Consider the following 15,239-nt stretch of genomic DNA (forward strand, 5'->3'; position numbering starts at 1 on the left):
ACGCAGGCGTAGCCACACTGAGCGCCCCTGACGCCACGGAGTGGGCCGTTTGGGCCTCACTGACTTAACCCCGCGGATAGTTCATGATGTGCTCAAGAACACCCTAGGGTCTTGTTCTAAATATTAAACCTCGTGGAGAGGGACCCGAGAAGGATGCATGAGCACGGTCATAGGCAATTAACACGTGTGCAAATGAAAATAGAACACTCCGTGAAACTTCAGGAAAAGAAAAAATTGTAAGGAAATGTACCTCCTCACATTCTAACTTGCCTCAGGATTATTGGGAGAGTAAGATAATAGGGCCGATGCAGGCATTTAGCGTCGAGCCCAGCCCGAGGAATCCTTCAGCTGCATTGGCTCCTCTCCCCACGAGAGGGGAGAGTGTATAATCCGGTACTGCCGAAGGAGAATTTCTACAGGGCATTAAGATGCTCCTTGAATGTGTAGGGAATGACATCATTTAAATTTCCTCTTCAACATTTTCTATTTGTCTTCCCTTTTTCCTGTGATAGTGGATAAATGGCAGGCAAAAAGCGAGAGATCCAGTTACAGGTGAGCATGACCGACCAACAGTCTTTTACCTTGGGGCGCGTTGGCCCTTGAAGACCGCTTTACAGCAGCGTCCTTTTTGTAGGCAGTCGTTAATAGTCAAAGCCTGTGGGATGAGATGTTGCAGAACAAAGGCCTGACAGGTACTGGGGTTCGCCTGGTTGTCCAGCCATTAGGAGGTCGGCCCAGGGCACCTCATGCGCCTCCCCCCCCCCCCCCCCCAGTCGCCTCCCCACTAGCAGTGTAAAAACCTGCTTCATCTGGGCGCCGGCCCCAGCGTTGGGATAAGCTGCTATTCTAGATTCTTTGACTCTTTTTTTTTTTTCCCCATAAATATTATCATCTTCTAGTGATCGACGTTTACCAAGCCTGGTGTGGACCTTGCAAAGCAATGCAAACTTTATTCAGAAAATTGAAAAATGAGCTGAACGAAGATGAACTTCTGCATTTTGTTGTAGTAAGGATTTCATTTCCATTAAACCGTTATTTTCTTGATACTTCCAAGTGTTTAAATATTGTCTTTAAGGGTCTGATTTTAAACAACCTGCCAACTCTTCAATAATGGACAATATTTACTTGGCAGTTTTACTATATATCTAGTTCTACCGGATCTGAGAACCAATCACAATTTTTATCCCATTTCCCATCGTGTTGAGGTTGTTTACCATAGTTGTGAACATCAGAAAGTATACATATGGATGTCTGTCTGTTGATCTGTTTCTTTTCACCTGACTGGATGTTCAGTGTGTGTCTTTTAGAATCAGGGCTGCAAATGCTGTTTACTGGATAGCATTGGGAAGGTCTCTGGGCACTTAACAACCCAGTTACCAATTTTCCAACAGTGGTGATTTTCCCCTCACTTGTCACCTGGATGTGATGAGGGATTAAAATATTATGGCTAAACTTATTGGGCTTCATTTATTGATTATTCAATTTGTGCACATCAAGTTATCACCTGCTTAGAGCTTTGTTGTCTAATATGGTGGCCACTGGACACAAATGGCTTTTGAGCACTTGAAATGTGGCTAGTGCACCCGAGGAACTGAATTTTTAACTTTAATTAATTTAAATTTAAATTTAAAAGCCAACAATCAATTCAGAAATTATAAAACTTTTGGAACAACTTGGGTATGTGCATCTGCCTTTTTGGACTATACATTTTATGAAATCAAATTACGAATCAATGGTTTCTGATTCAGATTTAGCCTACAAATTGAGATGTGCTCTAAATGTAAAATACACACCAGATTTTGAAGATTTAGTATGAAAAAAGGAAAATGGAATATCTCATTAATAATCTTTTACAGTGATTACATGTTGAAATGACTATATTTTGGACTAAGTAAAATATATTTTTACATTATTCTCACATGTTTCTTTTTAGTCTTTAACTGTGATTACTAGAACCACAGAATTTAAAAATATATGTGTAGCCCACATTCTATTTCTGTTGGGCAGAAACAAATCCAAACCAGCTAGACCTAAGGTGCAGAAGCGGATAACTGATTTCATATCTTTACTTCTTACATTTAAAATGCATAGTCCCTAATGCAAACATGAAACCTCAACCCCTTGCATGTTTTCATGTGTAGAATCTCTCTGTGACCCTTCCCAACCCAGACGTTGGGATGAGTTTGTTGATTGACCTTAACTTGATTGTCCATCCCTTCTGTGGGTACACTCTTTATAGGACTTCTTTTTCTTAGTTCAGGGTTACAGTTAAGCAGCCTAAGGCTTAGAAACTCACCTCATTATTTTTTCTCTTCAAGAGAGTAGGTGGCTATATACAATTGTTAAATCTTTTTTTTTTTTAAAGATTTTATTTATTTGTCAGAGAGAGCGAGCACAAGCAGGGGGAGTGGCAGGCAGAGGGAGAAGCAGGCTCCCCACTGAGCAGGGAGCCTGATGCAAGACTCCAAGACTCAATCCCAGGACCCTGGGATCATGACCCGAGTCAAACGCAGACAGAATCTTAACCGACTGAGCCACCCAGGCATCCCTACAATTGTTAAATCTTTTTATCCAGATGTTGACTTTGTCTTCTGAAGTAAGAGTGTTGCAGTTTTTGAAAAGGTGACAATTTGTAACAGCCTGCTTCATTCTGAGCCACCTGAATGGATCTGGAATATGATTCGAGACTCAATCCTTGGCAGGGAGGAAAAATGAAGTTCCGAGGACACAGAATGGGGCCTAATGGGGATGGCCACATACAGTAGCACGGGTTAACACAAGTTAAAAAAACAGTATCAGAAGGCTCTAACAGTTGGCAAATGGATGATGGAGAATCGAGGGTTGGAAAATTCTTTTAAGTCCTGGCAGTTGGCATTAGGGAAGTTTGTCTGGAAGTGGTAGGAGTGCAAGTTCACGGGCTAGGAATCATGGGAAAACTCCAGTGTCTAAAAAGGAATTGAGATCAGTGGGGAGACCAATAAAAAGGCAGCCTCCCTGCACACCTGTCAGGCTACCTGGAAGGGAACTTGGGCATAGGAAGGCAAGGCAAGAAGTCCTTAGATACTGAGAAGGTGTAACTTGATGCTGTGTTCCCAGGTGCTTTAGACGTGTTAAATCCCTCTTTGTTGGTAGAGTCTGGGTAGAAACCAACCTGGATAATATGTGCCGGCCAGGCACTGCAGTGGTGGCGGAGGGGTGGGTGTGGAAGGAGAATTAGACCGCATGGTGCATTGGACGCCCCATTCAGCTCACCTCCGAGCTGTGTGGGGATGTAGGTCTTAACGGTGCTTCCTCCCAACCCAGTGACTTCCGACTGTCCTCCCAGTAGTACCCCAGCCGGACAGAACTCCTCACTCCACAAGGAATCTGTTCTATTACTATAGCCATCCCACTGGGAAATGCTAGTAAGTTCTTCCCAAAATATGTTCATATTACTCTTCATAATACTAGCATCTGTTGAATTTAAGAACAAAAAATTTTGTGCATCCCTGAATGGTTTCTCTTCTGTTAAATTTGAGCACACTCAACAATAGCACATTCATATAAATTGATGCTGTTTTTTTGCTATGACCTGCCCATAAAGGATGAAAAGAATTAATATAGTCTCTAAACCTCTATTGGGAGCAGCCTGTGAGGTTGAAATCACCCTACGCTAAGTGGCCAGTATAATTTTTTTGTTGTTACATGTCCTTTTAAAAGACTTAAAGACTTGTACTAACATTGTACCTATAATGAAAATTCAGTGAATATTCTTTATTGCAGTTCTTTTATAATATTATTAAATACTCTAATTGTTAATACTTTATTATAATATAAACATTGTAATGATGATACCTAGACTGCTTTTAAATATATTCTTTAACTTCTGTCCTTTAATATTATAGATTAGTACCTTTCACCTCCTTCCTTTTTTTTTCTAAACTGTGGAAGCTTGAAGAAAAAAAGAAGAAAAGAAAGTCATGTAGAATCCAGTATGCTAAAAAAAAAAAGAGAGAGAGAGAGAGATTACAACGCAGCTCCTGTGGCTGAGGGACCCTCTCTTGGCTTCCTCACAGTGGTTACCTTCAGAAATCCCAGTTTGAAAACAATTGCCTTAGGTTGCAAAAACATCTCTTAGAGAAAACCCTACCAAATGATCTCATTCTGGCCCTAGACTTTTGTTTGTTGGGGGATTTTTGATTACTGATTCAGTTTCTTTGCTGGTTATGGGTCTGGGCTGTTCAAGTTTTCTATTTCTTCCTGTTTCAGTTTTGATAGTTTATATGTTTCTAGGAATTTATCCATTTCTTCCAGATTGCCCGATTTGTTGGCATATAATTTTTCATAACATTCTCTTATGATTGTATTTCTGTGGTGTTGATTATGATTTCTCCTCTCTCATTCATGATTTTATTTATTTGAGTCCTTTCTCTTTTCTTTTTGATGAATCTGGCTAGGGGTTTATCAATTTTATTAATTTTTTCAAAGAACCAGCTCTTGGTTTCATTGATCTGTTCTACTGGTTTTTTGTTTGTTTGTTTCTATGTTGTTTATTTCTGCTTTATTCTTTATTATTTCCCTTCTTCTGCTGACTATAGGCTTCATTTGTTATTCTTTTTCTAGCCCCTTTAGGTGTAAGGTTAGGTTGTGTATTTGAGATTATTCTTGCTTCTTGAGGGAGTCTGTAGTGCTATATATTTCCTTTTAATGACCTCTTTTGCTGCATCCCAAAGGTTTTGGACCATCATGTTTTCATTTTCATTTGCTTCCATGTATTTTTAAATTTCTTCTTTAATTTCCTGGTTAAGCCATTCATTCTATAGTAGGATGTTCTTTAACCTCCATGTATTTGTTGTCTTTCCAAATTTTTTCTCGTGCTTGACTTCAAGTTTCATAGTATCGTGGTCAGAAAATATGCACTGTATGATCTCAATCATTTTGTACTTGCTGAGGCCTAATTTGTGACCTGGTATGTGATCTCTTCTGGAGAATGTCCCATGTGCACATGAAAGGAATGTGTATTCTGCTGCTTTAGGATGAAACATTTTGAATATATCTGTGAAGTCCATCTGGTCCAATGTGTCATTCAAAGCCCTTGTTTTCTTGTTGATCTTCTGCTTAGATGATCTATCTGTTGCTGTGAGTGTGGTGTTAAAACCCCCTACTGTTAATTGTATTATTATCAATGTGTTTCTTTATTTTGGTTATTAAATGGTTGGTAGAATTGGCTGTTCCCAAATTAGGAGCATGAATATTTATAATTGTTAGATCTTCTTGTTGGATAGAACCCTTTATTATGTTATAGTGCCCTTCTTCATTTCTTATTACAGTCTTCGGTTTAAAATCTAGTTTGTCTGATATAAGTATTGCTACTCTGGCTTTCTTTTGACTTCCATTAGCATGATAGATAGTTCTCCATCTCCTCACTTTCCATCTGCAGGTGTCTTTAGGTCTAAAGTGAATGTCTTCTAAGCAGCATATCGATGGGTCTTGTTTTTCATCCATTCTGACACCCTATGGCTTTTGATTGGAGCATTTAGTTCATTTGCATTCAGAGTAATTATTGATAGATATGAATTTAGTGCCATTTTATTACTTGTTTTGTCCTTCTTTCTGGAGATTTCTTGTGTTCCTTTCTAATCTTTGTTGCTTTTGGTCTTTCTTCCCCACTCAAAGAGTCCCCTTTAATATTTCTTGCAGGGCTGGTTTAGTGGTCATGAACTCCTTTAGTTTTCATTTGTCTGGGAAACTCTCTCTCTCCTATTCTGAATGATAATCTTGCTAGATAGTGTATTCTTGGCTGCAGATTTTTCTCATTCAGCACATTGTGTATATCATGCCACTTTATTCTGGCCTGACAAGTTTCTGTGGAGAGATCTGCTGCTAACCTTTTTATCTTCCCTTATTAGTTAGGGACTTCTTTTGTCTTGATGCTTTCAGGATTTTTTTCTTTATATCTATATTTTGCAGATTGAACTACAATATGTCTTGGTGTTGGCCTACTTTTATTGATTTTGATGGGAGTTCTCCGTGCCTCCTGGATCTGTAAGTCTGTATCCGTCCCCAGATTATGGATGTTTTCAGCTATTGTTCCTCAAATAAACCTTCTGCCCCCTTCTGTCTGCTTCTTCTGGGACTCCTTTGATACGGATGTTATTATTTTTCATGGAGTCACTGAGTTCTCTAAGTCTACTTCCATAATCCAACATTTTTCTTTCCCTCTTTTGATCAGCTTCATTATTTTCCATAATTCTAGCCTCTGTATCATTTATTCATTCCTCTGCTTCTTCCATCTTTGTGGTCATTACATCCAGTCAGTTTCGAATCTCAGTTCTTGCATTTGTCATTTTGGCCTGATTGGTTTTAAGCTCTTTTATCTCTGTGATAAGGGACTCCCTGATGTCTTCTATGCTTTTCTCAAGGCCAGCTAGTATCCTTATGATTGTTGCTTTAAATTCTGGCTTTGGCATATTGCTTACATCCGTTTCAATTAGATCCCTAGCCGTGACCTTTTCTTCTTCTTTCTTTTGGGATGAATTCCTCTGTCTTGGCATTTTGTCTAGGTTTCCGTCTTCTCCTGTGTGTTAGAAAAGCTTGTTTTGTTTCCTGCCCCTTAGAGTAATGGCTTTATGAAGAAGAGGCCATACAGTGCTCAGGACTGGTGCCTCAGGAAGTGTCTCTGGTATATGCTGTGTGCACTTGGCTGCTGTGTTATGGCTGCTCTTTTCCTCAGGTCAGCTCTCTGCAGAGGCTCTCCTAGCCTGCAGCGGGGAGTGTTTGGATCTTGGTCAGAGTGTGCTGAGTTTTAACTAGGTGTGCTCTGTTTCCACTAGAGCTGAAGCTCTGCAGAACTCTGTGGTCAGTAGTGGTGTGTGTGTGGGGGAGTTGTGCTGGTCTTCTTGGGGAGGGCCTGCTGCCCTTGCTCTCAGGCACACTTGCTCGAGAAAGCAGTACCAGCAGAGTGCAGGGGGGCGGGGCTGGCTGTAAGAGATGTCGGCAGCCGGTGTTAGCGCTGTGCTGTTTACTGATGTTGGGTTATGCTGAGGGGCAGGGGAGCCAGCCAGCTCCTTTGTCCCTGCGGAGGGACCTCGTACTCACTGCTGTCAGGAAAGCCGTCCCAGAAGAGCGATAATTTCCCTTCGGGTGTCTGGGGTGTTTTTCAGATCACTGCTTACATAGTCTGTGTCCGGGTTGCTTGCCTGCCTGGACCAGTGCAGGCACTTTGGGTTCTATCCTAGCCAGGCCGGCTGAGTTTTAAAACTTCAAACTTGAGGGACCTGGTGTGGTGGGGACCTGGCTGGTCCTCTGTGGGAGGGTCTTGCCACGCTGGGATTGATGGTTTGACCCAGAAGGGTGGTTGCACCAGGGCCAGGAGCTTGTGGCTTGGGGCAAAGCACACAGAAGAGCCAGTGTCCAGGTGAGCTGCCCTCAGCAAGTGTCTCCGCACCTGTGCTGACGGGCGGGGGAGGGAAGTGGTGCCTGCTGGCTCTTTTGTCCCGGGAGAGGTAATACCACCTCTTCCAGATGTGCTCCAAGAAGGGGGATCTGTCTCAGGTGGGCCCCAAGGTTGCCTGCCTGCCTTCTCTACAGGAGCACTGCAGCTCCCTCGGGCTCTGTTCCAGCCACAACCTGGACCTCTAAAACTCTAGTCTTTGAGCCTCACAAGAATCAGCCTCTCATTTCCCAGTCGATGGCTTTGGGGAAGTGTGCTCCTTGCTCGATCCCCTGTGCACTCCTCTGTCTGTCTGTCTGTCTGTCTGTCTCTCTCTCCTCTCTCCGAGACCAGGACTCCCTCCCCTCTGCAGCACCTGCAATCTGTTTCTCCCCCAAATCACATCTCCACACCTCCTACCTTCTGCAATGTGGCCTCCTCTCTCTCTAGTTGTGCAGTTTGTTGTCAGTCCTCAGCTAGATTTCTTGGATATTCAGACTGATTTGATATTTATCTAGCTGTGTTCAAGGGACGAAACAAACCTAGGGTCCTCCTACTACTGTGCCATCTTAGCTCCCACCGGGACAACGTAAAATTTGTGAGAAAAATTTAAGAAAATTACAAACATTAAAAAAAAAAAAAAACCTTGAAATTTGACAGCCACTTCATTCAAGAAGCACTTAGTAAGCTCCTTTTTTTATTTTAATTTTTTTTCTTTTGAGCTTACTTTCTCTCAAAAAATTTGGATAAAGTAAGCTCCTTTTTAAATATGGCCCCATGACTGATGCAGAAGGAGGGTGACATGCAAAGGGGAATATGAAACATCATAGATCTGATCACAAGAAGTGAGATGGGGGGCGCCCTGCCTGGATGGCTAAGTTGGTTAAGTGTCCAACTCTTGATCTCAGCTCAGGTCTTGATCTCAGAGTCACTTAAAAAAAAAGGAAGTTAGATAGGCCCATATGATGGTGGTACAATACTGAAAGGGACAATGGAGTCCCCGAAGGAAGGGCAGTAAAGTTCCATGTGGAGCAGGAGAGGATTTGCAGCAGGAGGGAGCAAGGCAATTCTTGGAGGAGGGACACTTGACCTGGGTTGGAAAAGGAAGGGCAAGAGCAGGTAAGGAGGGAGGAAAGTATGGGTGTTTTATAGCAAACTGGAAGTAGGTAAGTTTAGCTGCAGGTTGGGTACCACAAAGTGAACAGTGAGAAGTAAGGCTGAGGCCAAATGATGCATGGCCTGAATCACCAGTGTATGCAATTAGATCCTTAGAACAACTATAACATACTCAGAAAATGCTGTAGTAAACATAAAAATAAAAATTTTGTGTGATCTGCATTTTTTCAACATAGTGTATCTGGTGACTTGGATATTTCCTCTATTATTATATGAAATATTTATATTTTATATATATATTTATATTATATATTTATATATATTTTTATAAAAATATATTTATATTTTTTCAGGCAGAAGCTGACAACATTGTGACTTTGCAGCCATTTAGAGATAAATGTGAACCTGTTTTTCTCTTTAGTGTTGTAAGTATAATATTTATCATCTCAAATATATTATCAGATTCTAATTTACAGTTAAATAGCAAGTAGCATTGTGAAATTACCATGGGACTATTTTCTGATTGTAGTAATCATAGATTTCTTTTGCCTTATCTTTGCTTGTCTGTTAATGTATTTTATAACTTGACCTCTAGGAGCGTGTAATGGGTTGAGGAGATTAGACAACCACTCATTGAGTTGCTCAAAAAGAAAAATAAGATGGTATTTACCTTTCCTGAGGAAATAATCAGAGATTTATATGATGAATTACTATTTATAGGAGTGAAAAGTTGGAAATTTCTTCGATACCCAGTAGCAGAGAATTGGTTCTAAGTATTCATGTATACTAATACAAGGACATATCTGTCTGACGACTATTTTGTAATAAATGCTGCTTCTATCTCCGCATGTACAAATGTGTAGAAAGAAGACAGAGCATTCATCAGATTATCAGTAGTAGCTTTCTAGTATGGTGGAAGGATGCAGTAGTTTTTTCTTGATACTTTTTCATATTTTCCCAATACTCTGTGATGAATATACAACCTTCATAATCAGGAAGACATAACAAGTGCTACTTTCCAGAAGGAGAGTATTTACAGTTAAAAGCTATGTGACACAGAGTGCAGCTGCTATAGAGCTAGAGAATTGGACATAATAAGGAAAGGCTTCCCAGAGAGGGCTTGGACTCTTCCTCTACTATTAGATACTTGGATTATTATTTTTTTGTATTAGAAATCATTATTTTAAAAACACTTTTCGGTAGAACTTTTTGCTTCTATGAAATAATGCTTTTGCAACAATTTCAAGGAATTGAGTTACCGGGTTAATTGAATTTTAAAAATTGCATTGCAGATCTTGCTCTAAGTTGGACATGTAGGATTGGTGATTTAGGTGAGGGGTCAGTCAGTTCTTTTAGTAAAGGGCCAGATAGTATTTTCAGCTTTGCTAAAATACAGCCTCTGTGCTGGGTCATTGTTTGCTGACCCTTGGCCTAGACATAGTTTAGGGAACCAGAGTGAGTAACACCCGAAAATAGGCTTGTGGGCTAATATTAGTAACAGTGAGTAGCAGTTAGGAGCATGGGACTGAAGAAGAGAGACTGGCCAGGGGGACCATCACATAGAGTCTGGAGCCCTGGGACCACCATCACCCTGCCAGGTTGGTCAGCTCTGATCAGACCATACCCACCCTCCCTAACTGGACCATCCAGTCCACGTTCTCTTATCTGCAACCAGTGCCTGGAATATAAATCCACCCTTCCTCCCAGCCCTGAAAAGTTCATCCTTCTCATGCTCAGAATATTCTTTTCCTGACTAATTCTCGCAATTCTCTACCATCTTGCAAACCCTTTCACTGTGTGACATCTGGAATTGAGATGAGCAATTAGCACACTTTCGAAGATCTTTCACCATGGCTCTTAGCCTTTACTCCATTTCCTTGACTTTCCTTAAATCTGTCTCCTTACTTAGGAGCAGCCCAGAGTGGTGACTACTTTCTTGGATCGTATGTCTTGAGGCCAGGAGCAGAATTGATATTCCCTTTACTTCTTATTTCAGTAACTTTCTTTTCCTTGCTAATTAGAGGTCTTTTCCCTGCCAACTTAGCTATTTGGCTAAACTTCCTTCTCTCCCACCTCACCCCTGTCATTTACTGGTCTTCACATCAGTCCTGTCAATGACTGAGGACTTTGGCCTGTGGGCTCAAACCCCTTTCAAAACCCCTGTCCTGCCATCCCCCTGGGGACTGCAGTATCCACATTGGCAACCCACCCACATCCGGGCCTCTCAATTCCTGACCTCTACTGCCAATTAACTTTTCTCCAGTGCACCTCAGCCAGTTGCTCGTGCAGTCATGCCTCAGGCTTTGCTCCATATCCACAATCATTCATCTAAGAATCTCAGTCTGTGCCCACAAAACCACCACCAAGCCATTGCTTGTTTATATAGATATTCCCACCGTGGCTCTTTGTATTGCTTAGCACACTTAGCTGACAACAAATTCATTCCAGCAAGTTTCAGCAGGAAGGGCTTTTTCAAGGGACATTAGAAAGTCCCCAGAATTGTTGGAAGGTTCCTTTTAGTGGGAAATGGTAACTAGAGTGGCAGTATCTATTTAAACCTTTCTCAACTGGATCCTTCTCACTAACCTTTGAAGATGATGAACTGTTTCCAATTAAAAAATAATGCTTTTTTTGATGCCATGCCTCTCTCCAGCTACCACCCATCTCTCTCCTTTATCTCACAGCTAAATTTCACAGAAAAGTTTGCATAATTATTTTTACTCCATTTTTTTCATATCCCAGTAATGCCTCAACCCATTCCATCTGCCTTCTCTCTGATTATTCAAGCAAATTTGCTGTTGCTAGTGTACCCAGTTACCAGCCTGTTGTTACATATATGGCCACTTTTAGGCTCATTATGCTGTACCTCTCAAGTGAATTGAATGTGGTGGCTATACCCTCTTTTTTTTTATTTATTTATTTATTTATTTATTTTTTATTATGTTATGTTAGTCACCATACATTACATCATTCGTTTTTGAGGTAGTGTTCCATGATTCATTGTTTGCGAATAACACCCAGTGCTCCATTCAATACGTGCCCTCCTTAATACCCATCACTGGGCTAACTTTTTTTTTAAACATTGGCTTCTTTTGGCTTTGTTACTTGGTTTCCCTTTTGCCTACCTAGATGTTATTCCCCTCCATCTCCTTTGCAGGTTTACCTTTCTTTATCCAGCCCTTAAATATTTATCTTATCATGCTTTATACACTCCTTAGAAAATTTCCTCCATACACAGTTTCAGTTGTCACTACCTATATATCAAGAACTCAAGTTTATGTCTTCAGCTAATTCCTATACCTTGAGCTCCAGACTTGTGTATCCAGCTGGTGCTTTGACATCCCCTCTCTGTTATCTGAAGGGCCTCTCACAAGGGACTGGTCCAATAACAGAGCGCCCCCTCCCCAGGAAATGTAGTCTTCTAAGTGTCACCTCATTGGATGATTAACATCTTAATTTATCCACTTTCTTAACGGAAACAGAAAACTGAGCTTAGTGACATCTCTGTACCTCACACCCAATCCACTCCAGACCTTGGACCTGTCAATTTCACCACCCAAGTCTTTCTCACACTCATCTGCATCTTTCCATTCTTTCCATCTCCTTTACCAGTGCCACAGACTGAGCAACCATCTCTCTCACCGTCATCTCTAGAATAGCCCCTAATTTATATACAAACATCTGCTCCCTTCTAACTCTTTCTAAACATGGTAGGTGAAATGGTCTTTACAAATAACAGTTCAGATTGTGGTCACTGCCTCTGTTTCAACATGCCTAAGGCTTCCCACTGCATTTAGGTTAGAGGCTTTGTCGTTCCATGACCCACAAGGCTCTGCATGGTCTGGCTCCCCCTCGCTGTTAGGCTTCATCTCATACCAGGCATCCCCTCACTTTCTCGGCTGGTCTTCTCATTTGCCATAATCCCTTCTGGCCTCAGGACCATTGCATCTCTATTCCTTTTGCCTGGAATGCTCTTTCTTCTCCATTTTGCCTCATTATCTCTTACCCATTCTACATATTTTAACCCAAGAATCCCTTCCTGATATTGATAAGCAACTTTGCTTATCTCCTTGACCAGGACAGATTCTTGTAGATGCTCCCAGTGCTTTGTACTTGGTGGTACTTGTCATGGTTGTTATATTACATATGCTTGTCTGTGTTTTTTTTCTCCTTTTTTATAATTTAATTAGGCCAAATACCAGGACTGCTGTTCCATACCATCATGCCTGGAACTGTGCCAATAAACAGGTTTTTTGTAAATGTATGTTGAAAGATGGAAGAAAGGGGGCATAGTGTCAAAAATAATTAGGGAAGGTAAAGTTGGGAGACTTGTACAGAACCATCGAACATAATGCAGGGATTCCTTGCCTTTGTTTGTAGGAGAACAGACATTGTGGAGGTAGAATTCAAAGGGCTGGGTTTTTCAAATCAAGATGTACTTTTCCATCACTAATACTTTATTTTAAAATGGCTAGTTTTAGGTAAAAACGATTGGTGGGGGTGTAGGGCCAGGTGGGGTGACTTCATCAAGTTGAATTCTGGACTTATCCTGAAAATGGAAGTTTCCTTCATGCTTTCTTTTCCCATATAGAATGGCAAAATTATTGCAAAGATAAATGGTGCAAATGCACCACTTGTTAATCAAAAAATTATTAACTTGGTCAATGAGGAGAAGAAAATTGCAGCAGGTGAAATGGTTCGCCCTCAGGTAATACTTTACTATTTTATTCTTAAAAAAATGTATTACATCTTTTTTGTTGTTTTACTAAGGAATTATTCCCAAGTTTTGTAACCATCTAGGTTTCTAAATGGTACAGACTTTCTGGGAGTTATTTTGTCAATATGAATGAAAGGCCTTAAAAAACACATGTATCATTTGAGCAATTATGCTCCAATAATTCTCCCTACAAAGATAATAAGACAAATTTAGAAAAGAGCATTTATAGCAGGGTTGTCTGTTATTAAAAATTTGGAATCACTCCAAATGTCGAGCCACACCGGTGCCTGGGTAACTCAGTCGGTTAAGCATCAGCCGTCAGGTCAGGTCATGATCAAAGGGTTTTTGGAATCGAGCCCCACATGGGGTTCCCTGCTCAGCAGGGAGGCTGCTTCTCCCTCTCCCTATATCCCTCCCCCCTGCTTGTGCACTCACTCTCTCAAATAAATATTTAAAATCTTTAAATGTCAACCAATGCTGAATAGGTTCCACAAAATGTCTGTAATTTTTGTCATAAATTATACAAATCCATACAGTGGAATATTATTTAATGTGTTCTGGCTCTGTACTTACTGATATTGAAAGAGGACAAAGATAGATTGACAAATGAAAACAAGAGAGCCATTTGGTAGGATACTTAGAAATAAGATCCAGCATGTGAAGAGTATCATCTATGTAATGAAAGATAAACTACCTAAAAATTAAGAAATTACAAAGCATGTGGAGGTATGAACATAATAGTATAAGAAAGGAAGCCACAGAGGAAAGTGATTAGAAATACAGGCAGATAGCGCTGCTGAGGGGCCCACAACCTAGGACGCTACAGTTTATAGCAGCACAGACAGAAAAGGAGCTAGTGTGGCCTGGAGAACTCACTGAAGAACAGACTGTGATCTCTCTGCTGTGAGGCAGAGTGTTGGAAATGATCTCTTCTGCTCTGACTCTCAGAAGAGACACAGAAAGCCACCAGGGAAAGCCACCAGAGAACAAAAGCCCCCCAAAAATGATCCCCACTGAGCCCATCTGCCACCACAGGGGGCAGGGCAACTTGGCCCAAACAGGGTTGCTTGAGTAACAGCATGGCAGGCCCCTCCCCCAGAAGACAGGCTGGGAGAACAAGAGGCCAGCAACCCTAAGGTCCCTATAAAACAGGTGCATCTTGCTTGGGTTGTGGTCAATAGTTTGGACTCTATACATTCCCTCAACCACCCTTCAACAGAATGACTAGGAGGAGGAACCCCCAAAATAGGAAAGACTCAGAGACTGTGACTTCTGCCACATATTTACAAATGGATAGAGATATAACCAAGATGTCAGAGATGGAATTCAGGGTAGCAGTTGTGAAGACAATAGCTAGAATGGAGAAATCGATTAATGGCAACATAGAGTCTCTAAGGGCAGAAATAAAAGCTGAATTGGCAGAATTTAGAAATGCTATCAATGAGATCCAATCTAATCTAGATAATCTAACAGCTAGGGTAAGCGAGGCAGAAGAACAAGTTAGTGATCTAGAAGACCAATTAATAGACAAGAAGGAAAAAGAGGAGGCCAGGGAAAAACAACTCAAAATCCATGAAAATAGAATCAGAGAAATAAATGACACCATGAAACATTCCAATCTCAGAATTATTGGGATCCCTGAGGGGGTGGAGAGAGAGAGAGGACTGGAAGATATATTTGAGCAAATCATAGCTGAGAACTTCCCTGATCTGGGGAATGAAACAAACATTCGTGTCCTAGAGGCAGAGAGGACCCCTCCCAAGATCAAGGAAAACAGGCCAACACCCCGGCATGTAATAGTGAAACTCGCAAATCTTAGAACCAAGAAAACCATCTTAAGGGCAGTTAGGGGGAAGAGATTCCTTACATACAGAGGGAGGAACATCAGAATGACATCAGACCTATCCACAGAGACCTGGCAAGCCAGAAAGGCCTGGCAAGACATATGCAGGGTACTAAACGAGAAGAACATGCACCCAAGAGTACTTTATCCAG

At 41.2% G+C, this 15,239-nt stretch overlaps 1 protein-coding gene across 1 annotated transcript in view; it reads left to right on the forward strand.

Annotated features, from left to right (window-relative positions):
- Positions 1-519: 519 nt before the first annotated feature.
- NME8 (NME/NM23 family member 8) overlaps positions 520-15,239 on the forward strand; it is a 60,844-nt gene continuing 46,124 nt past the window's right edge. The window contains exons 1-5 of the mRNA XM_032401867.1: positions 520-552; positions 635-692; positions 900-1,006; positions 8,881-8,952; positions 13,119-13,235. Coding sequence (XP_032257758.1) covers positions 520-552; positions 635-692; positions 900-1,006; positions 8,881-8,952; positions 13,119-13,235 — 387 coding nt within the window. The remainder of the gene's footprint in view (positions 553-634; positions 693-899; positions 1,007-8,880; positions 8,953-13,118; positions 13,236-15,239) is intronic.

This window comes from Phoca vitulina, unplaced genomic scaffold (genome assembly GCF_004348235.1).
Source record: "Phoca vitulina isolate PV1807 unplaced genomic scaffold, GSC_HSeal_1.0 scaffold4, whole genome shotgun sequence".
In the NCBI taxonomy this organism is placed as follows: domain Eukaryota; kingdom Metazoa; phylum Chordata; class Mammalia; order Carnivora; family Phocidae; genus Phoca; species Phoca vitulina.